We start from the raw sequence: 23,412 nt of genomic DNA, 5'->3' as shown, positions 1-23,412 counted from the left end.
AAAGCCAAGGAACTCCCTCCCTTCCTCTGGACACACTGGCCTCTTTCCTGGTCCTCAAACAGGCCTGGTACACTCTGGCCTTGGGGCTTTTTTTTGTATTCGTTGTTCCCTCTGCCTGGTATGCTCTTCCCAAGTTCCAAGTCGTTGCTCCAATCACACCTTCTCAATCATGCTACCCCGACCACCCTATTTAAAAGTGCAACTTCTGGGGCGCCTGGGTGGCTCAGTCGGTTGGGCGTCCGACTTCGGCTCAGGTCATGATCTCGCAGTCGGTGCGTTTGAGCCCCACATCGGGCTCTGTGCTGACAGCTCAGAGCCTGGAGCCTATTTCAGATTCTGTGTCTCCCTCTCTCTCTGACCCTCCCCCGTTCATGCTCTGTCTCTGTCTCAAAAATAAATAAACGTTAAAAATAAATAAATAAATAAATAAACAAACAAACAAACAAACGTGCAACTTCTCCACTCAACGCATTAACTGCTCTAGTTTTTATTTCAAAACACATACCACCCTCTAACGTACTAATTATTTTTATGATTAGTATAATAAATACACTAATTATGTTTATTTTTGGTCATCTGTCTCCTCCCAGTGGTAAGTAAGCTTTTCAAAGGTAGGAATCTTTGTTTAGTTCACAATATACCCCAAGATCCTAGAATGGTACCTGGAACAGAGTAGGCATTCAGATATTTATTGAATGAATTAACTCAAATGCAAAATGCTGCTCATGATTAGAACTACAAGAATTTCCCATGACAGAAAAAGCATTTCCTACTAAGAGAAATACCCACCCCATTCATGCTTTTCTTTATTTAAGTTTATTTATTTTGAAAGAAAGAGAGTGAGGTAGCACGTGGTAGGGGCAGACAGAGGGAGACCGAGAGAAACCCAAACAGGCTCCACACTGTCAGTGTGGAGGCTGACGTGGGGCTCAAACTCGTGAACCATGAGATAATGACCTGAGCCAAAATCAAGAGTCAGATGCTTAACCAACTGAGATAACCAGGTGCACGTCCCTCCCATTAATGCTTTTAATACAGCAAAAACCATGAAAGACCGTTTCTTTTTTAAGTGAAACATGGGAAAAGTCACATTCCTGTGAACACTTGTGTGCACAGTAAATCAACATTCAGACTATCATTTTCCAGACATGGCAATGAGGGACGGTAATCTGATTCTAGCAGGCAATAGGATTTCAGACTTAAGGTTTCAAGACTATCCTCTGTCACTAATTGAACAATTTTATACATGAATCATTTTATGTTTATAACTCAAGTTTCTGATATCTAAGATGTAAACTGATTCTTAAGGGTGGATTCTTAAGGCAAGAACTCTTTCTGGCAAATGACTCAAGGACATCAGTATATCAGTATTTCTGGCTAAGATATCAGTTTCTGTATTTTATAGATTAAATCTATCTAAAGTACTTTCTTTACACATGACTAGAGAAGAAGAAAAGCTTATGTAGCAGTAAAAGGGATTTCAAAACACAAATTGGATTAAGTCATAGTTTAAAACCATTCAATGGCTTCTCACTGTGGTTAATAACATTAAACTCCTTACATCAAGGCTATAAGACAGGCTTGATCTGACATCTGCAGCCCTCTTCACAATATCCCATCCAGCCCTCTCCCTCATTCACCAGGCTCTAGAGCCACATGGGACACACACTGTCCTGGCCCACACACCGAGCACGGCTCAGGGTGGTATATTCTACAAGTATTTCTGGCTCCATCCCATCCTTGAAGCCTCAGCTTACCTGTTACTTTACAGGGGCTGGTCATCTGCCCCCCCTCACCCCATTTGGCTCCTTATCGGCATCTCTAACACCTGCAATTATTGGCCTCTCCCTTAAGAATTAAAGCTCTTTAAAGACAAGTACAGTTGGTCTTATTTATAGTCCTATCCCCAGCCCCTAGCACAATCTCTGTTATACAGTTAAGTGTCTATACAGAGCAGTAAATGCTCAAATATTTTCTGGCTGAATGAGTATGCACCTACCATGAATTAATGTAAGGTTTAAGGGATCAAATTAAGGTCTAAAAGATACTTTTAATTCTATAAGCTGTAAAAACAAAATGAATGGGTGAAGTGTTATTTTATGCCACACAAATACCTTCTGTGACTGATATCCACCGGCTACCTGTTTACAACAAATGTTCAGCACTACACATAAAAATTCTCACCTGCTTTGGAAATCTTCGTCTTTCAGTTTTCTCCTTCCCCACCACATGAAAAGAAACTGAGTACTTTTGTAAAAAGTCTATAGATTTGTTTTATAAAACAAAGCTACATGCACTGAACTCTGTCCACTTCTATTCTCCTATTCTATTCTATCTATTCTACAGTTTTCCTATGGCTGGTTATGGCTACATTCTGTATATGCTTACAGAGTTGAAAATGACAGGGATTGTATTAGTCCCAAGTTGTTGAATTTTCACATTCAAAAGTCCATTAAATGCCAGGCACTATGCTAACAATGTTATTACCACCACATCCAGCTCCCCTCCACCAAACACTACATAATATTTACAATGAGCCAGGCACTGGTGTCTACACCTTAAAATGTTCACTCTTCTGTGAAGCAGACACTACTATCATCACACACCACAGACATCACAGACGATGGCATTGAATCAGAGATGTTAAGTAACTTGCTATAGGTCACACAGCTATTAATACACTGGGAGGCTGATTCCAGAGTCCATGTTGTGAACACACAATGCAACACTATTCCACAAAGGTGACTAAGACCATACCCTGAAGGGCCATACCCTTCAAAAGTCTCCACCTTTTAGGGGAAACAGAACTGTAAACTATTTATGACACATTGGTGCTAAGTTTAATATGTTTGTATGTGTTACAGTAAAGATTAACAGTTGTGTTCAAGGAAGATCAAGAAAAGGGGACACAGATCCCTCCATGGCAAAACTCAGTGAAATAATCAGTATTTATCTTCCTTTAGGTCTTGGAAACATCTGACACTTAATTCCATTCTCTTCTGGACATAGGATTTTCCTGATTTTCCTCCTGTCCCTCTAGAGGAAGCTCTTCTTCCTCCTCCATCTAATCCCTAAATGTTGAGGGTCCTCAGCAAACTGCTTTCAGTTCTCCATATAATCACTTCACGTATTCCCTCACCTCCCCTTCCAGTTACTCCAATGATTTAAAATACCAACTAAATGCTAGCAACTCCCACATCTCAATCTTCAGCTTAGATCTCTCCTGTGTTTCAGACCCAGGAGATACCTGGGTTACACAGTCCTTCACATACTTTAAGGTACTTTAAGACATACTTCAAACTTAAAGGTCAAAAAACAGTTCAACAATCTGTTCCTTATCATGTGGTGTTAGGTCTATGACCCGTAGAAGTAATCTCTGGGTCACAGGGTTACAGGTGATTATTTCCCTCTTTCTGTTGCAAGCACCAACACAATTATTTTTTGATTTTGAAAGAACTATTATATACTTTAGGAATGTACTTAGAAAGCAATTTCAACCATCCTTAAGAACAAGAGAATGATAAATGACAGGCAACTCAGGAAAGTGGTTTTAGCTTCTAACCTTAATCTGGCTTGATATTCTTTTCAGGATATTTGCTTTTTTCTAACAAAAATTAACTCAAAAATATTCTCTTTGATCTGGAAATGAACTCCAAGATGAAAGCATTATTTAGACCCGAACCAAGAATCTGAAAGCTAAAAGAAAAAAAAAAGAAAAAAGAAAAAAGAAAAGGTATCATCTGCCACAGAGGCCACCAGAACAACTAGAAAGATCAGGCTAAGGGAGAAGAAACAGCTTTAAAAGCACTGCTTTGCTGAGCAGGTAGCATCAGTGTTAAAAAGCAGCAGTGAAAAAAACTGAGGAAACAAAATAGGTGAGAGAAAAAAAGGTTAGGAAGACCTAAAAACATACTTTGTTAAAAGTGCAAAGGAGGTCAGTGCTAGATGGAGGGAGGACCTGGAGGTTGAAGCAAGAGTGGGCTGAGCAGCTTGAGCCCAAGGGACATGGACACTTTATCTGCCATAAGAAAGCACCCCTCCTCCTTGACTAGAGAGGAAAAGGTCCCCCCTAGGCCCTGCAGGAAATATGTTAAGTACAGTAAAGTACAAAGAGCAAATGAAAACCACCCCATAATCCTACCTGGAGATAACAACTGCTGACATTTTGGCTTATGTGTTGATATTCTGGCAGTTTTCAAGAGAAACTCTCAGAGAAAGTGCAAGCATCCTGGTTTCACGCTCATCAATTCAAAAAAAACTTTGCTAGAGTCTGCAGTTGCTTTTACACTGTAAATTTTCTATATTACACACCAGCCCCTCTTTTCGTTTATTTTTCTTTCAACTTTTCTTCATTTATCTTATTTTTCTTTCAACTTTTCCTCATTTATCTTAGTAAAATGAACTTTGTTTTTTTTTTTTTTTTAATTTTTTTTTTCAACGTTTATTTATTTTTTTGGGACAGAGAGAGACAGAGCATGAACGGGGGAGGGGCAGAGAGAGAGGGAGACACAGAATCGGAAACAGGCTCCAGGCTCCGAGCCATCAGCCCAGAGCCCGATGCGGGGCTTGAACTCACGGACCGCGAGATCGTGACCTGGCTGAAGTCGGACGCTTAACCGACTGCGCCACCCAGGCGCCCCTGTAAAATGAACTTTGAACAGTACTCAAATAGCTCACGGATTCATCAAAAGAGCAGCAGTAGAGGTTTCTACAGAATAAAGCAGCAGTACATTCCTAGTGCCTGAGGGCAGTGAGGAAATCAGGGTGAATGGGAACTGGGAGGGAGTGTGAGGAAGGCTAGATCCTGCCCAGTCCCGGAGCACATGGCTTCATGCAATCTACAAAACTGAGGGGTGAAGCACTAAGCTCTTCTCACATGCAGGGCTTGCCATTATTTGGGGGTTGATATTCATTCTGGCAATAGATCTTAAACCTACTCCAATGCAGAGAGCAAAAGTGAAAAACTTTAATGGGTCCTCTTTGAAGTTATCCTATCCACATAGCAAGAATAGATATTATGAAAAAGAATCAAAGAAAAAGAAGAGATGGAGAGGGACAGAAATCAGAGGAATAATAGAAGAAAATGTCCCAGAACTGAAGGACATGAATTTCCAGAATGAAAAAGTCCACTGAATACCCAGAACAACAGTTGAGGAAAGACTCACACCATGGTATGTCATTAAGAGATTCCAGAACATCAGGGACAGAATATTCTCAAAGCTTCCAGTAAGAGAGGGGGAAAAAAAAACCCAATAAAATGAGGTCTCATAAAAAAAGGATTTGAGTTGCTATGTCTGTAGAGCAATTACAGATACCAGATTGTACAGCCATGCCTTCAAAATTCTGAGGGAAAATTACTTCCAACCTAGAATTCTGCAACATTTCCAAACTATCAAACAAGTGTGTGGGCAAATACTTCTTAGGAAATAAAGATGTAAGCCAAGTTGGGGCGCCTGGGTGGCGCAGTCGGTTAAGCGTCCGACTTCAGCCAGGTCACGATCTCGCGGTCCGTGAGTTCGAGCCCCGCGTCAGGCTCTGGGCTAATGGCTCAGAGCCTGGAGCCTGTTTCTGATTCTGTGTCTCCCTCTCTCTCTGCCCCTCCCCCGTTCATGCTCTGTCTCTCTCTGTCCCAAAAATAAATAAACGTAGAAAGAAAAAAAAATTTAAAAAAAAGATGTAAGCCAAGAAATGGGACATGGGTGACAGCCCATGTTCCTGAATGATATACCTGGATAGTAGTTCTCCATAGGAAACATCAAGTGACACATCTGAGCTCACAGAAAAGGTTACTGGTAAGAATGTGACAATTATGTTTGAGCATCTGGAAAAAAATTAACGGTATGTAGGTATGTGGGGGAAAAACAGGCAAAGGTCAACCTACACACAAGAGTGGAGCTGAGACAAATCATCTAGCTCAACAGGCCAAACACTGGAGGGAGAAAAAAGCAAGAAATAACATATCAAATGATTTAGAGGGGTGCCTGGGTGGTTTAGTCCATTAAGCGTCCGACTCTTGATTTTGGCCCAGGTTGTGATCTCAGGGTTGTGAAACTGAGTCCGAGCTGGGGCTCCATGCTGAGCACGGAGCCTGCTTGGGATTCTCTCTCTCCCTCCCGTGCACAGCCACGCACTCTCTCACCCAAAATAAACAAACATTTAGAAAGAAAGAAAGAAAGAAAGAAAGAAAGAAAGAAAGAAAGAAAGAAATATGAATACCTAAGGAAAGAAAAAAAATAACTGAGGGGCTACCTCTAAAGAATGAGATTATGAGGTGGGGAGAATGGAGGGAATGGCTTTTTTTCCCATTAAGTCTTTTAGCACTACCTGACTCTTTAAACCATACACGTGAATTACTTTGATAAAAAACAATTAAAATGGGGAAATGTTGCCTAGTATACTGGGATCGGTAGACTCCAGCGTGGATTTGGTTTTCTTTCTTTTTTTTAATTTTTAAAATTTTTTTTAGTGTTTATTTATTTTTGAGAGAGAGAGACAGAGAGAGAGGGAGACAGAGACAGACAGCGAGCAGGGGAGGGGCAGAGAGAGGGAGACACAGAATCCAAAGCAAGCTCCAGGCTCTGAGCTGTCAGCACAGAGCCCAATGCGGGGCTCAAACTCACAAACCACGAGATCATAACCTTAGCCGAAGTCAGAGGCGCTCAACCGACTGAGTCACCCAGGCACCCCTGTATTTGGTTTTCTAACTCAGTTACACTACAGCTCTCCTACTAACTGCTAGTGGAGGTTATTTTCATTACCCTAACAGTATTATTAAACACTTACAGCATGTTCCAATTATTAACAACTGAAAAACACACAACAATCTACTTCTTTAACTTATTGTTCAAATTTTCAAATAATGCAGAAGATAGGTTTATTCAACTTAAGCAACTAGTTGTTGCAAATACCTTCTTAAATTTGTCTAGGGACCCTGACATCCTCCGGCTTTTATCCAACCACAAAGGTTGAACAGTCCCTCAATTTTCCATTGTTCATGTTCTGGAAACATGGTTTCCATGTTCACCCTTCCAATGTATATTCCTTTTCCCTTAAGATACTCTGTTCATCTTCATTTATATAAACACCACAAAATACATATTTCTTCACAACTGAAAATACTCTAACGTAATGATCTTATTTTAACTTATAATCATGAAATGCTAATAATTTGAATATCTTCTACATGCTAGGCACCATATATATATATTGATCTCAGCACTTACTGCAACAATACTAGGTTAGGTAGTATTAATTCCGTTACGCATATGAAAAAACTGAAGCTGAGGAGAATTAACACTTATAAATGGCAAAGTGTGATGCAAACCTCAGTCTCTTTCTAAAAATACCAAGCTGCCTTACTTCTAGCAAGCACTGGGATTTTAGAAATCATCATTGTTCACCCCACCTGCTTTTTGGGGTGTGCAATTTAAGTAAGGGCCAAAACACTGAAGTGTATCACCTAAGTGGCAGAATTAGACTAAATTCCATACCCCTTGATTCTTACCCTGTTTAAGACCTTTTAAACAAATCTATAAACCTGGTGCTATACTGTATGCAGGACATACCTAATATTTTTTGAGCCTTAACTATGTGCTAAACTCTACACGAGTGCTTTAGCCCACATTAACTCACTTACTCCTTACAGCAGTCCTAAGGCAGGCATCATCCACGTTTCACAGGGTAAAAAAATCTAAAGTAAGAGAAGTAACCTGCACGAGGTTACACAGCCAGCAAGTAGCAGAGCCAGGATTCCGAAACCATCTTTCTGACTCCCAAGTGTAAGCTCTAAGCCAGTGTACCAAGCACCTTTAAGGTACAGGCCACACGTCTCCTCTGAATGCCCACAGTTTCGTTCTTCTAATTAAAAGAATATGCATGATATGCAGACTTTTCTTGAATCCCAATTCAAACAAATTAACTATTAAAAAGAGAAACCCAACTGAAAATGTGTCAACTGCTTGCTTGATGATACTAAGAAATATATTGAAAGGGTGATAATGGTGTTGTGGTTTTGGTAAAAACCAGTGCTTACCTTTTATAGATACACACTGACGTGTTTACCAATGGTTTAAAACCATCTCGGAGATCAGGGTAGGGCGGAAAACAAGAGTGGCCCTGTATTGGCCGGTTGTAGAAACTGGCAGATGGAAACATGGGGTTCATTATATTCTCTACTTCTATAAATGTGTGAATTTACAATTAAGAAAAAAAAATGCAAGATTAAAAAAAACTGAGAAAAAACATTTTAACCATATTTGGGAAACAGAGCTATGAATGATTTTTTCCCATCTTTTTTTGTTACTATTTTACACATTTTTTGTATTACTTTTATAATGGAAAACATAAAATACACTTTTTAAAGAAATTCTCTATCTTCTAAAGAGGCAGAGCAAAACTGCCCATAATCTAATTAGGTCAAAACATTGTGACAAAAGCATTCCCCATCTCTTCATCAATTAACTACTTTTTACAAACTTTTAGAAGGGCCACTTTGTAAGGATAAGTATGATCCTTAGATATAAACTAGCTAAGAGCATAAAGGCACATAAGAGAGAAATAAATTAGAAGCGGACTTAACAAACATAACTGATAATACAATTCCTCCCAATAGAGTTTGGGTCCAAGCCCTTGATTTTGTAACGCTGACCTTCCTAATGGTCAAACAGGCTACAGGCTAGGGATCTCCTCAGCCTATGGTGGAGTCAGGTGGGGTCAGCCTCAGGACCCAGGCCAGTTGTCCTCTGTGGGTCACCTCCAGTTTTCCTCCATGAAACAATTATTTCCACACATACCATGATATGGAAAAGTTTGGGAAGACTAGTTTAAGCCAGACCTGTCTTGAGCATCATTAAAGAGCCGAATAAAAGTACAACGAGGGGTAGGAGGATAACGGAATCTCTAAAATGCTGATATGGAAAAAAGAACTAACATCCAGAGTATAGGTTATAACACAATGTTTTAGAAAACCACTGTTTTCTAATATATATATATATATATACATATATATATATTTTTTTTTGTTTGTTTGTTTTTTCTCTATCTGTACTCTCTCTTATGCCCCACTTAGGAAATCTTAAGGTATATTCCAGCACCACTCAAAGAGGTGGGTGATCCCCAAATATAAATGTTAGCTCAGTGGCTCTGGCGACAAGAGCAGAATCCTGATTCTTTGTGCTTATGCTAAATGTATGCAAGACAAGTCTGAAATAAATTCCGTTTGTTAAGAAAGTACTTAAGTGTCAATGGAAAATCTTCAACGAATCGAAGCTTAGAGCCCAAATGACTTGGTTCACAGGATCTGAGCTGGGACTAGTACCCAGATCTCCCAGCTGCCAACAACTTCACTTTCCTGGACACCTCCAGGGAGCTCCTGCTAATTGCTTCCTTGAATCTAAAACCATAAAATGATACCCACATACTTCCTGCTCTTGAGGGAACTGAATTGCTGGTTAATCTGCAACTAGCAAATCCCTGTTTAAGGAGCCAGAATCTACCTTCATGCCACTAATCAATCTTCACTTTGTGATATTTAAACACAAGTTCCTTTATTAGTTAGTCACTCTTTGTTTATATTTGTGAAATAAAAAGGTGACCATGTTCTTGCACAGCAGGAAATACCCTCAAAAATGAATTATCAAGTGCTTCTTTATATTTTTTTAAAAATTTCAAATGTTTATTTATCTTTGAGAGAAAGAGCGTGAGAGCATGCAAGCAGGGAGAGGGGCAGAGAGAGAGGGAGACACAGAATCGGAAGCAGGCTCCAGGCTCTGAGCTGTCAGCACAGAGCTTGATACGGGGCTTGAACTTACAAACAGTGAAATATGACCTGAGTGGAAGTCAGACACTTAACCGACTGAACCACCCAGGTGCCCCTCAAGTGCTTCTTTAAATGGTTATTTTGGGGGAACACATTATGACATACCAAAATCTATGCAAATAAGTCATGTTTGTACTCTCTAAGAATGAAGATACCACCACACCCCTCTAGTAGAATTTGCTTCCTTGTATTGAGAAAACAGTACAGACTGCTTCCTGTCTGTACAGAAAGGAGGCAATATAGCATTAAGATACAATATAGCATTACAAAAACAAAAGACAGAAAATATATTTGCATAAGTTCTTGTATATGCAGAGAGCGGCTCTACTTTAAATGACCAAATGCCTAGACTCCTAGGAGAAGCATTAAGATCTAACTTCTGTACCCATATAGGCTAAAGTTGTACTGTGAAAACAAGCAAACAAAACCTTTGAACTCTTCAAATATCTTACAGTTACAAAAAGAAAAACCTGCAAGTTCCTTCTTCAGAAAAAAAGTGACCAGTTTTTTTTTATTCTTCAGTATTACAGTTTGTACCTTGGGTTACCCTGAAACCCAAGAACACAAGCTCTGTTGTCACCAGCATTGACATCTGAGTTGGTTCTTCATTTGTTTCGTGCTACAGAATGCCGATTCTGCAAGAACAGGTGTCATTTCTTGAATGCCAAGCAGAGGTTAAGGCAGAAACAGCCCTTACACAAAATTATAAAAATACTATACCTAAAACAAGTTCATAATTAACACAAGGATCTGAATTTAAATCCTGGCATCCATATTTCAGAGTCCTTGGAAAAGGAGGCTTCATGTCCCTAATTGAAATTAATAAAATTTGAACCTGCATCTGGAGCATATCAGTAAAAGATAGTAATTCTCACCCTTTACAGATCTATGTCTTACCTGCAAATGTGAAGAAGGAAAAAAAAAAGAAGAAAAGTTGTTTTCCAACCTCCCTCAGGATTCTTCAAATTTATATCGTGATCACCTGTCTTATTACAGAAACATACACAAGCCTTCCTTCCCATTCTTCATACATTTACTCCCACACTTCCATTCTTCAGGTCAAAAACTGACAGAAAGAAGACAATTCGAATGTTCAGACACATCTAACCCATGTCTGTGATGCATGCAGCCATCTAAAGAATGAATATTTGTTAGTTTACTCTGTGCCAGATGTGGGTTTCACAAAGAAAACATGAGCAATCCTCAAGGGACTCAGGCTTCAACAGCAGCTGCCAATGATACATCCTGACCTGTATTCAAAAGCAATTCAAACTCAAAGAACAGTACCGTGTAGGGGAAAAGACCACCGGATGAAGCATAACCTCTTTACTGATCGTCTAGATTGAAGTATCCCAGCTGATTTCCCTGCTATCAAAGCCTTCCTCTCTTTAATCTGTCCTGCATTCAACTGCCAGATTCATTTCTAGAATTCCAACTTCCAGGAGTCTCTCTCCTGCTCAAGAAGCTTCAAACACTCAATACTTATCACATCTAGTTCAAACTCTTCTTCAACTTAAAGTTTTCCATAGGTTAGCTCCACTTACTTGTTCAACTTTATTGCATGCCCAATATGGCTCCCTTCTGCCCGTCCCTTTCGAAGGGGCGTAATCGCAAACCTAATTCCACTACCTACACTAACTCCTCAGGGAACCTTCATTCTAAGCAGTCTTAAAAATTGTGTCCTCTAGTGTCGGTACAGATCCATTGGTTTTACAAACAGCTCTTCGGAACTCGCCACTAGGTTTCTTAACAAATGGCAGGTATGTCCCGAGATACTTTTCCCATTATCACCCCCAACCAGATGTTCATCTTTTCGGCCACCCCCGGGGTGAAGTCACAGGGAGTCGCTTACAGTTTGGGCATGAGAGTCCCAACACCGCACCTTGTTAAGAGAGGGAGAGAGGGTCTAGGGCGGTTGCAAAGTAGGGAGGGGAGAAAAAAATGAAGGAAGCAGCAAAGGGAAAGGAAGGTGCGTGCTCTGTACTGTATTTTCAGTCTTTGGAAGGAGCAGGGAGAGCGTAGGGGGAGAGGAGACTCCAAAACAAACAAACAAAAAATGAATTCTTGAAGAGTAACATAAGAAACTCAAGGTATTCCCTAAGGAGGAAATACGGGCTGGGGCCCCTGGGTAACGGAGGGGCTCCCCATCATCCCCGGGAGAGAAGGACAGGTTACAACCTGAAACAAAGAGGAGGTGAGGGGTGGAGAGGCTACAGAGATCCGGGCATCTCCGAAGGTCGAACGGCAAGGAAATGAGAGGTGACACGACGCGTCCCTCAGGGGACTCGCCGGGCACGAGGGATGTGGTTGCCAAGAGGGACGAGGTAAGCGCCCAAGAAGGCTCTGGGGCGAGCGTTTATGGGGCATCGCTTCCACGGGGCGCGGGGGCGGGGAGGTGTTCGTGAGTGGGATCTTCTCGCAAAGGGAGAAACGGTTCCCAGTGCAATGCTCTCCGAGAACAGAAACCCCAGAGTCGTGAAAACGTTAAAGCGTTGATGAACCGGCATTTCCCAGCCCTAGCCTGGCTTCCCAACACACTCACCGAGTCTCCTCCAAACGCCACCGCTCCAGCTGCAGCTACCGGCCGGCGCAGCCGCACTCTGCGCGCACCGCCCCACGTGACTCGGCCGAGAGCCCGCCTCACGCCCACGTGATCCCGAGAGCCCGCCCATCCCCTCCTCCCCCAAGCCCCTATTTCGCACGTGGTCTTGGCTGGCCCCTCCCTTTTTGACAAGATGGCGGCGCCCAGCTGTAATGCTCTGGGCCTTTGGGTGAGGGGTTCCGGGCAGTGTTTAGGGAGTCGTTTCATTCTCGCCTGCCAGCCATTTTGTTCCTCCGCTGCTGCGTCTGGGACTCTGAATGCCCAGAGGTTGGCGGAGAAACTCCGATCCCAGAAACAGGAACAAAAGACGAGGAAGCAACCGGTGAGTTCGAAAGGACCACAACTCCCAAGAGGCAGCGCGCGTTAATTGGATTCCTGGGCTGGGAGTGAGGTAGGAGGGTCCTCTGACAGCTGTTAAGCAAATGTGGAGGACATGTGGGAGAATGGGGAGAAAGGGAAAGGGAAGAGGTCCGTGTCTTCCTGCGGGCTGTGTCTTTGGCTTCTCCCGGCCTCGCTCCTGAGCACTGCGATGGGACAAGTTAACACAGACGCGCACCGCTGCTCTCAAATTATTCGGGGAAGGCGCGAGTCCAATGCAGAGATAGTCATTCCCAACCTAGATTCTCACCCAGGCTTATTGAAGATCTTCGCCAGGCTTTTCCTGTCGCTCCTTCTCTCCCCGTAGGTGCCCACAAACCCTGTTCAGCGGAGAGTGCAGGAACTCGTGCGGTTCACACAGCAGCTGCAACGAGTCCACCCCAACGTGCTTGCTAAGGCACTGAGCCGAGGGATTGTGCACCAAGACAAGGATCTCGTGGTCATCAATAAACCGTACGGTCTCCCCGTGCATGGTAAGGACCACGTGGGAAGGAGAGGGGTGCTGCTGGTTGTGTTTTCGCTACACCTATGGACAATTTGGACACATTACTTGTGGGGCTTCTTGAAGCCTTGCATTCAAAATAATTAAGCTTTGGAGGAGTACTCTGTAAGACACTACATATATATATAGTCCTGTATGAGGCACTACTGAGGATACTGGGATATATAGGTCAGTCTCTGCATTCCAAACATTTGGCAGTCAGCAGTGATATATGGAATGTGCTGTGTGTAGACCTCCACAGGGATTTTTATAGAGAGATACTAAGGCTGTGTGGTTCTTGTCTTCATGTTATTTTCTATAAAAACTGAGAGAAAAGAAATGACATAAGAAAAAAACAGGACAATATATTAAGGTTCCTTTCACTTCCCCTTTCGATAGTGACACCACTATATTTTAGTCTTTGTTAACAATTTTCCCACTTTCACTAATTTTCATAAATACTGTTTGTATTTTCATCCTGTAAATCTCTTATGGGTCATGTATTCTGATAGTTTATTACCTCTGTAAGTAGGAGTATTTCAATATAGTGGCTCTGAATTTGTTTCAGTTGTCTTTTTTTAACCAGGTTGATTTAATGCACAATTTTGTTCACATGATCCAGACAATAATTTCATCATTTAAGTCCAGATCAAGAAAAGCATTCTGTCTTCATTGAACAAAGATCAGAAAATCTCAATCCAGGAGCCCAAAACTGCAGCATAAATCAGTCACCCACCTCAAGCCCTGAGTGGAGACAGAATAGCCTTAGACAAATCAGATCTTTTACTATGCATGGCAAGGATCAAATAGGGATCACCTAAACATGCAGAAACTCCAGTCACAGAAACCAGTATGAAAACCGATAAGAAAATGGAGCTCCAGCCAAAGCAGAAATTAAACTGCTCTGTAGACGGGCCTCCACTACTAAAAACATACTCAGGACCCACGCACCCACAAAGACATATATAAACCTGTGTAGAAGATAACTTTCTTTAAAGATGTAGAAATTACAAAATATAGAAGATACTCATGTTGTTATAAAATTCAGGTGCCAAAAAATACATAATAAATTATGCATTCATAATATATTAAAAAGGAATTAAAAAACATATGAGGTGTGTGTGTGTCAGAGTATGCCTAACAAAACCCCAAGATGCCTAGAACTCGATGGACAATGAAATGTTTTTGAATAACTGTTGAATGTAGTTGTCTGAGACAGTTGGAGTGTGACCAGTGGAGAGTGATACGAAAAAAATGCACTTGGGAAAGGGATGTGCTGGAGGAAAAAGCATAGTTGAACTAGAAGAATGCTTTTTGGGGAGGTGTAGATAAAAGCATACAGAACGAATTAAGTCAGACATTGCCATGTGTTTTGTGTGTTTTCTTTTTCACTCTTGATCCTTCTCATTCCCCATTAGATAATTATTATACAGATATTTGCATTTTATAGATGAGAAAACTGCACCTTAGAAAGACTAAATAATCTGTTCAAGCTCAACGGCTACTTAGGCATAGAATAGTTCCGAGAAATGTCTCACGTAAAGTCCCATCTTCTTTACGGGAAGATGTGATGCCTGTAATACCCCAGAAGAGCTTCACAGTCTTGTATGTATCACTTGAGTTTACTTGGCAGAGTCTCAAGCCTTTGTTTATATAGTGAAATATGCGACTTCCTCATTTTGATTGCTGATTTTATTGCGAGTATTCAAGTAGGTTAATAAGTATATATATGTCTGAGGAGAAAGCCACATGCTCTGGGACATTGCTTCTCAAAGTTTAATATGAGTGTGAGTCACGTGGACATCTTGTTAAAATGCAGATTTTGATTTAATAGTCTGAGTTGGAGACCTGAGATTCCTTCCCAGCAAGCTCCCTGGGCATACTGATGTTGCTAGTTCCTGGCCCACATTTCAGTAATAAGGTTCTAGAAAGCGCTGACTCTTTTCCCAAGCAGAGTTCTTTGGTGGGATCTTTTACTGGCCACTAAAACCTCTGATTCTCCCCTTCTTAGGTGGTCCTGGGGTCCAGCTCTGCATCAGCGATGTATTGCCTATCCTGGCAAAAATGCTTCGTGGCCACAAGGCAGAGCCATTGCATCTGTGCCACCGGCTGGACAAGGAAACCACAGGTGTAATGGTGTTGGCATGGGAGAAGGAAATGGCACATCAAGTTCAAGAGTTGTTTAGAACCCGTCAGGTGGTAAAGAAGTACTGGTATGAAGGCCATCGCTGGTGGTAGAGTTGGTATCAATGAGGGCATCCTTTTATCTCTTTGTCCATTCGTACAGAAGGACCTCCTGTTAGGAGAAGGCACTGTGCTAGGACCTGTGGGCATATGAGGAGTGTAGGAAACAGACTAAGTGCTTAGCCTATTGGAGTCTGATAGAATAGCGGTTCCTAATTACGGTTGTACATAAAAATTACTGGTAATTAATTACACAAGTAACACATGATTTCATTCCTGTGGTGAAATAATCGAAGATCAAGCAAAAAAACTCCTGGAGAATCCACCCACTCTGTCATTCTAGTCCCTTCCCTTGGGATAGTTTGGTTTTTATTCCCCTGGTCCTCACCCGATGCGTTTATGTACATGTCTAGTATATACAGTGTGATTGTGTGTATTACTTTGTACAGTGTCCGCTGTACTTTTATTATTTTTTTTAATGTTTATTTATCTTTGAGAAAGAGAAAGAACAGAGCACGGGCAGTGTTCTCACGAATCATGAGATCATGACCTGAGCTGAAGTTGGACGCTTAACCAACTGAGCCACCCAGGCGTCTCTACACTTTACTTTTCTCACTTAACTGTCTTGGAGATCTTTCCATGTTAGTACATTTAACTTTACCTCCATTTTTTTTTTTTAAGTTTATTCACTTATTATTTTGGAGAGAGAAAGGGAGAGAGAGAACGAGAGAGAGAGAGCATGTGTGCACAAGTGGGGGGAAGGGCAGAGAGAGAGAGGGGGACACAGAATCTGAAGCCGGCTCCAGGCTTTCAGCTGTCAGCACAGAGCCCGACGTGGGGCTTGAACTCACAAACCACAAGATCATGGCCTGAGCTGAACTCAGACACTTAGCCGACTGAGCCACCCAGGAGCCACACCTCCATTTTTTTTAATAGAGGAAAGATAAATGAACAAAACTGTAACTTACTCCTGTCCCCCGTCTGCTGAATTTTCTTCCAGAGGCAACCAGTATTCTACTATCTTGTATAAACTTCCAGAGTCATACCGGGCATGTATAAATGAATTATTATATGGCAATATATTTTGCACTGCTTTGGATCCTGCTTTTTTTCACTTGGGAAATATATCTTGGAGAGCATTTTGTGTGTGCTTTTAGTTAATTTTTATTTTTTTTAAAGTTATTTTAAATTTATTTTGAGAGAGAGTGCACAAGCAGGGGAGGGGCAGAGAGAGAGAGGGAGGATCTGAAGCAGGCTCTGAGCTATCAGCAGGGAGCATGATGGGGGCTCACACCCACGATCCATGAGATCGTGACCTGAGCCGAGATCAAGAGTCTGAAGCTTAACCGACTGAGCCACCCAGATACCCCTGTGTGTACATTCTGAGCTCTATAGTATTCTGTTGTATGGCTATATCATAATTTCCTCATTAATGGATGTTTGGTTAACTTCCCATTTTTCTGAGCCTATTGCAAAGAATATGTGAGTATATTTTTAGGACAGATTCCTAAAGATGGAATTGCTAGGTTGAAACATTTAATATTTGAATGTTACTACCCTTAGGTGGGCCAGGTTTTCCTCCCAATAGGGTAGTGAGTACCCACCTCCCCTTATAGCTGACCAGCTCATTTTTCAAAGGTTTGCCACTCTGATGAGTTTAAAAAAAAAAAGTTTTCTGTTTCTTGTGTACCATCAATGTTATGCCTGCATGTTTATTGGCTTCTCATGTTTATTGAGTTTCCTTTTCTGTGAGCAAACTGTTTATTTCTTTTGCCCAGTTTCTGTTGGATTGTTTATTATTTTCTATTTGATTCATGGGTATTCTTTTTATCTTTTGGATATTAGTTCTTTTGGTGTTACAGATTTCGCAGCTACTTTGTGGTGTTGGGAACCTTCAAAAAATCTCTGCTGAGGCCCACCCACAGAAGCTCCACAAGTGACTCTGATGAGGAATTAAATGTAAGAACTGCTGTACAAAGAGATTATAGATAATGGAGGAAGTTTAGCAGAGTAGCTCAGAGCTCAGCAAGATCTGTGTTCGCCTGTCAGCTGTGCCATTTAACAGCGGGAGTCCTTAGGCAGGTTATGAAACTTCTCTAAGCTTTGTCTGTATATGAAAAATGAGAATAATGGAGTTGAGGAGAGAATTAAGTGAGATAATGCATGTAAAGCGTTTTGACCCAGTATGTAACTCATAGTAAAAGCTGAAAGGCAGAAAATTGAGGCTATTCTCATGCATATAAGTAATCCAGATGTTAAGTCTATCAAAAAGTGTTATGTTATTTGTGAAAATTGTTTATGAGAGTTTAGAATCACTAACCATTCTGAGGATCGGGCTTCATGGAGGAATTGAAATCAGTTAATTGTGTCTTGATGAATGAATAGGATTTGAAAGACAAGATGGAGAAACGTGTTATAGATTGTACGAATGGTAGGCACAAAAGGATAGAACATGCAGTCTAGTCTGGAGTGGGGAATGGTGACAGATAACGCTGGAAAGTTGACTGGAACACAGTTAATGCTGACCTTAAATATTAAATACCAAGTGCAGGAAGTAGGAGTTAGAACATAGTAGGCAACCAATTAGTATTTGCTGACTTAACTATGATAGCGACTTGTTACAGTTACTTGTTTGAATCTTCTAACTAAATTTCGAATTCCTTGAAAGCAGGGATTTTTGTCTTGCTCTTCTGTACAGAACCAGTACCTACCTAAATCAGTGCCTCTTTACATTCACTGAATGTGGAGTGAGCGAACATTAGTAATGTTAGGTCCTTAGGAAGAGTGAGCTAGCAGTTAAAACTCAGTCTAAGTGTGATAAACTATGTCAGAGAACAGCCCAAACTGCTACCAACCCAACGTGAGGAGTCCAGGGTGTGAAATGTATGAGGGGCAGTCAGTGATAGGCCACCAAGTGCCCAGGAGGATTCCTTTGTGATTTACCTGGAAGATGCGTAAGCAAAGGGACAGATTAGAGAGTCTTCTACCCGTAATGAAAGGAGACCTCCAACAAACGTGATCTGGAATGGTTATCTCGTGGTGGTAGTTGCTTCTGTGACCTTGAGCACAGAGCACAGTTCCCCCGGTTTTGTGTATCTGGCAAACCTGGCAGGAGCGGTTCTGTGAATTCGTTTACTTGTTCATCCACTTCACGTGCAGCCAGAACTTAGCCATCTTTTAAAAACCAAGATACATGGGGGCTCTGGGTGGCTCACTCGGTTGAGTGGCTGACTCTTGATTTCGGCTCAGGTCGTGATCTCATGGTTTGTGAGTTTGAGCCCCGCATCGGGCTCTGCACTGACAGTGTGGAGCCTGCTCGGGATTCTCTCTTTCCCTCTCTCTCTACCCTCCCCCGTTCTCTCTCTCTTTAAAAACAAGTAAATAAGCTGTAAATGGTAAACAAACAACAACAAAAAAAAACCCAAACAACTGGGATACATGGGAGCGTGGGCGGCTCAGTAGGTTAAGCATCCAACTCTTGATTTCAGCTCAGGTCGTACGTGATCTTACAGTTTGTGAGTTTGCACTGTGCTGACAGTGCAGACTCTGCTTGGAATTCTCTCTCTCTGCCCCTCCCCTACTCTTTCTTTCCTTCCTTCCTTCCTTCCTTCCTTCCTTCCTTCCTTCCTTCCTTCCGTCTCTCAAAATAAATAAATAAACTTAAAAAAGATAATAAGAAAAACCAGGATACAAAACCATATTACCCCGATTTTGTTTTAAACTATAAATATTCATTTTTAAAGGCTAGAATGAAAGAGCATGCTACTATGATAAATTTTCTATTGTTTTATCCCAAATATTCTGTAATTAGTAGATATTAGTAATTAGTATATATGTAATATTACTTTGGTAGAAAAACGGATGTGTTTGTATCAAGCTCTCAGGCTAAGTGCTATCATGAGAGGTCATTTGGGATGCTCCCGTCTTAAGAACTGAGCACGGAAGGTCCAGTGCTAACGCCTCTAGCCAAATCCTAGGAGTTTCCCTTCACCTTGTGGCTTAAGTGAGGGTCTGTGTGTCACTCCCAGGGCCATCGCTGTGCGTGTCCCGGTACCCTCAGCGGGAGTTGTGGATATCCCCATCGTTGAGAAGGAGGTGCAAGGCCCGCAGCAGCACTACAAGGTGGGTGAGCTGTGGCCCAGAGGGATGGGTTTTCTGCTCTTCCTTTGCGACATATCTTGATTTTTTTGGTTTCAGATGACGCTGTCCCCAGGCTACCGCATGGACAATGGGAAGATGGTGAGAGCACGAACGAGCCGGAACGCGCATGTAGCTGTGACTCAATACCAGGTGCTAAGCAGCACTCTGTCCTCCGCCCTCTTAGAGCTCCAGCCAATTACCGGTGAGGCGCCACTGTTGTGCAGTGGGATCGGTGGGACAGCGAAACCCCAGGGCCGCTCAGCTCTGTCCGGGGCCTTGTGCTGGACTCTGCCCTTCTTCTGAGCAGCTGGTATTGTGGGAGGGCTGGGATTGCAGCTGGCATGTTTAAGAGTGTGCTTCTGGTGCTAATCTGAGGCTGGGAGCTCCAATGGGGATGATTGTTGTTTAAAAAAAAAGGAAAGAAAGAAAGAAAAAACACTAGGTAGCAGAGGGATATAATTAGTTCGGTTACATTTATTTAAAAATTTGCAAAAATGGTTCCTCAAAAAATTAAGCATAGAATTACCATTCGGCATTTCTCATGGGTATAAACCCAAAAGAATTGCAAGCGGGTATTCGAGAAGATACATGCACACCAGTGTTCATAGCAGCATTATTTGCAGTAGCCACAAGGTGAAGTCAACCCAGATGTCCACGGACAAGGTGAATGGATAAACAAAATCTGGTCTATACATACGATGCAATATTATCCAGCCTTGACAAGGAAGGAAATTCTGACACGTGTTACAGCATAGACGAACTTCGTGCTAAGTGAAAGATGCCAAACACGGGAGGACAAATATTGTATGGTGCCATGTATGAGATCCCTAGAATACTCAGATTCAAAGACCAAGTAGAATAGTGGTTACCAGGGGCTGGGGGAGTGGGGGCAGGAATGGGGAGCTGTTGTTTAATTGGTTCAGAGTTTCCGTGTGGGAGGAGGAAGAAGTTCTGGAGCGGGATGGCGGTGATGGCTGCACAACACAGTGAATGTACTCCGTGCCACAGAACCGCACACTTAAAAATGGCTAAACTGATACATTTTTTGTTCTGTATATTTTGCTACAGTGAGAAAATGTGGAAAGCAATACTATTTAGCATTATGTAATAAAGCTAAAAAAAAAAAAAAAAAAAAAGCCCAGGTTATATGTGGTGGAAGGGGAACCGTGGAGGGTGGAGAGGGGAATTTAGAGGCTCAACAGTATGTATAATGTTTGCTCCCTGGTAGCTTACAGTTTGTTGTTGTTCTTTATACTTTATTGTAGGTGGGGCTTTGCCAGTTTTACTGTGCTTTGATTTAACATGGTTGGAAGTGGTGGTATGGTTTCTGTCGCTCCTCAAGTTTTCTCTCTCTTTTTTTTTTAAAGGCATAAAACATCAGCTTCGAGTTCACCTGTCTTTTGGATTGGATTGCCCAATCCTCGGTGATCACAAGTACTCAGACTGGAATAAGCTGGCCCCCCAGGTGATATTGGTTTGACCCAAGGTGCAACAGATAAGGGGGAGAACTTAATGCTTTCCCCTTGTTAAGCCCTGAAGTGAGTCACCACAAAGCTGTGTAAGTTCCCGAGCTTATAGAGAAGCAGCCACTGTTCTTATGGAGCTGCACCATCTGTTAGCAAAACCTTTGTGCTTTATTCCTTAGTCTCAGATTTTGTTAGGAGGTCGGGGGCAGGGGGAGCAGACTTTCTGAAGGCTCTGAGCAGCCTTTCACGCTATTGCTGAAGAGCTTTTTATCTCTTGATGTTACAGCCTGTTCTCTAGGAAGGCCAGAGCGTTGGCTGATACGAGCTTCTCTGGTGTGGTTTTTCTCTTACCTGGGTTCTGAACCTTCCTGGCAATGTCCCTGACGGGCTGTCCACCACTGTGTCTTCCGGGGGAGTTAGTGTTGGTTCCTTTAGGTGGAAGGCCTCTGGCCCTGCGTGCTGCTCAAGGATGAGCCATTAGCCTGGCTCTCAAGAAGCTCTTTTGTCTTTGTACAGAAGCTGTCTGTTGGTACCCTGAAGAAGCTGGGGCTGAAACAGGCGAAGGCCCACCACATCCCCCTTCACCTGCATGCCCGCCAGCTGGTCCTGCCAGCCCTGGGGTCCAGGAAGGAGGAACTCAACTTGGTCTGCAAGCCTCCTCGCTACTTTCTGTGCTCCCTGAGACGTCTGGACTTACGGATGCCAAGTCAGGATCAAAGTGGGGATGATGAAGCTGGACATCTGAGAGCACAGTGAAGACCCTTGGGCAGTTTGGCCCCTGAATTCTTCACTGTTTAGTGGACTCTGCTAGCTTCTCGCCGGGGACAGACTCCAGAAGGGTCAGGTGCTATAAGTGGAAGAAACCCAGCTGCTTCTGGGCTTTTACTGGACACTGAATATTTACCAATGCTCTGGCCATTCTCTGGAAGAGCTTGCGGGAAGTCTCCCTGCCAAGATAGAAGATAGCCCGGGACCGGGCCGATTGGGTCAATGATTGGAAAAGGAGAACTACGGCACGGAATCTGTGCTCAGAAACTGGTTACGTCCAACAATAAAGTTCTTGATCTATCGGGAAGGTTCCTGTGCTTGGAAAGAGCATATAATGGTTCTCTAACTGATAGATTCAGAAGCAGCGAGTTACTGTCCTCATGGACAAATGGAGCAGAACCTTTCTGCTCCATTTGCTTAGTCTTGCATTTTGTAGACCCGTGTCCTAGAATGCAGGGCGCTCTGCTGCTGGAGCCCAGGAGCCTTGCTGCAGGAGTGACTGGAGCCTGCGAAGGGGTGTTTGATAAGCAAGAAAAGCAGATGTAAATGGCAGGCGAGGTGTGAGGCCCTGGTAGGGAGCACACGCACCATCCAGAGAGGGCAAGTGTTAGCTCCAGCTGGGTGTTGCAATGTGGAAACAGATTTTCTAATTTTTTCCAAGAAACCCAGATACACTTGACCCTTGAACAGCATTGAGGGGTTTGGGGGCACCGGCCTACCCCCTGCTCTGCTGTACAGTAAAAAATTCACGCATAACTTTTGATTCCCCAAAAACTTTATTGATAGCCTACAGTGGACCAGAAGCCTCACTGGTAACAGTGGATTAACACATATTTTGTATGTTGTATGTATTCTATACTGTATTCTTTACAATAAAGAGGGAAAAAATGTTATTAAGAGCATCATAAGGAAAAGAAATACATTTACAGAACTGTACTGTATTTATCAAAGAAAATCCGTGTGTAAGTGGCCTATGCAGTGCAAACCCATGTTCTTTGCAGATCAGCTGTGTTTATGTGAAATCTCCAAGTATATCGCTCACTAAATAAGATTTGTAAACAAACACCTGTCCCCAAACCCAGGTGGTCACAAACGTGGTGCCCTGTTTGGCTCTAGAACCCCTTCTCTGGAGATGTGCTTTCCTCTTTAATCCCACCACGTCTTCCTGAGCACTGGCTCCACTCCCTCCGACTGTGATAGGATAGTTCCCACCAGTAACCAAATGCAGACGGGAGTGTCGAGACCATCCCCAGGTCCCTAAGTTTCCCTAAAGTCAGAGAGGGTAGGGTGGTTCCAACTAGGACAGGGACATCACGAAACATGTTCTTATGTTTGCCCCATCTGTTGCCCTGGGCTCTCGGGGCTCCTTTTTAGCCAGAGTGCCTGCTAGGGTATACAAAGACACAACCTTTTATCTGCTGCCGCAAAGCATGCCTTAGGGACGCAGACTCCTTTTCCTCAGTGGGGTGGAAAGTGCTGGCTTGGTGCAGTGTAACTCTGATACTGACTACCCAGGGTGAGGAGGCCAGTCTCCACAAGTTAAGTGCAGTGACCCCCCCACCCTAGACTCCTCTCC

General features: G+C 42.6%; 2 protein-coding genes across 3 annotated transcripts in view; one reads left to right on the top strand and one right to left on the bottom strand.

Moving 5' to 3' along the window:
- The window catches only part of FAM118B (family with sequence similarity 118 member B), a 48,839-nt gene extending 36,420 nt beyond the window's left edge, over positions 1-12,419 (bottom strand). For both annotated transcript variants that reach the window (XM_030331662.1, XM_030331663.1), the window contains exon 1: positions 12,360-12,419. The gene's annotated coding sequence lies outside the window, so the exon portion shown is untranslated. The remainder of the gene's footprint in view (positions 1-12,359) is intronic.
- A 114-nt stretch (positions 12,420-12,533) lies between these two features.
- On the top strand, positions 12,534-22,138 carry RPUSD4 (RNA pseudouridine synthase D4). The gene is made up of 7 exons (XM_030332714.2): positions 12,534-12,741; positions 13,105-13,270; positions 15,290-15,491; positions 19,491-19,584; positions 19,660-19,804; positions 20,970-21,067; positions 21,585-22,138. The coding sequence occupies exons 1-7, from the start codon at positions 12,553-12,555 to the stop codon at positions 21,822-21,824; spliced, it is 1,134 nt and encodes a 377-aa protein (XP_030188574.1). The 5' UTR covers positions 12,534-12,552; the 3' UTR covers positions 21,825-22,138.
- The last annotated feature ends 1,274 nt before the right edge of the window (positions 22,139-23,412 follow it).

Source organism: Lynx canadensis, chromosome D1, assembly GCF_007474595.2.
Source record: "Lynx canadensis isolate LIC74 chromosome D1, mLynCan4.pri.v2, whole genome shotgun sequence".
In the NCBI taxonomy this organism is placed as follows: domain Eukaryota; kingdom Metazoa; phylum Chordata; class Mammalia; order Carnivora; family Felidae; genus Lynx; species Lynx canadensis.
Note: the sequence above shows the minus strand (reverse complement) of the source record. Positions and strands in the feature narration are given on the sequence as shown.

What these genes read in the sequence shown, in the direction of transcription:
- RPUSD4 (XM_030332714.2), top strand. Translation starts at nt 12,553, where the DNA reads ATGGCGGCGCCCAGCTGTAATGCTCTGGGCCTTTGGGTGAGGGGTTCC. An exon ending in GCCCGCAGCAGCACTACAAG is followed by an intron (nt 19,585 to 19,659) that starts GTGGGTGAGCTG and finishes TTTTGGTTTCAG; the next exon opens with ATGACGCTGTCCCCAGGCTA. An exon ending in AGAGCTCCAGCCAATTACCG is followed by an intron (nt 19,805 to 20,969) that starts GTGAGGCGCCAC and finishes TTTTTTTTAAAG; the next exon opens with GCATAAAACATCAGCTTCGA.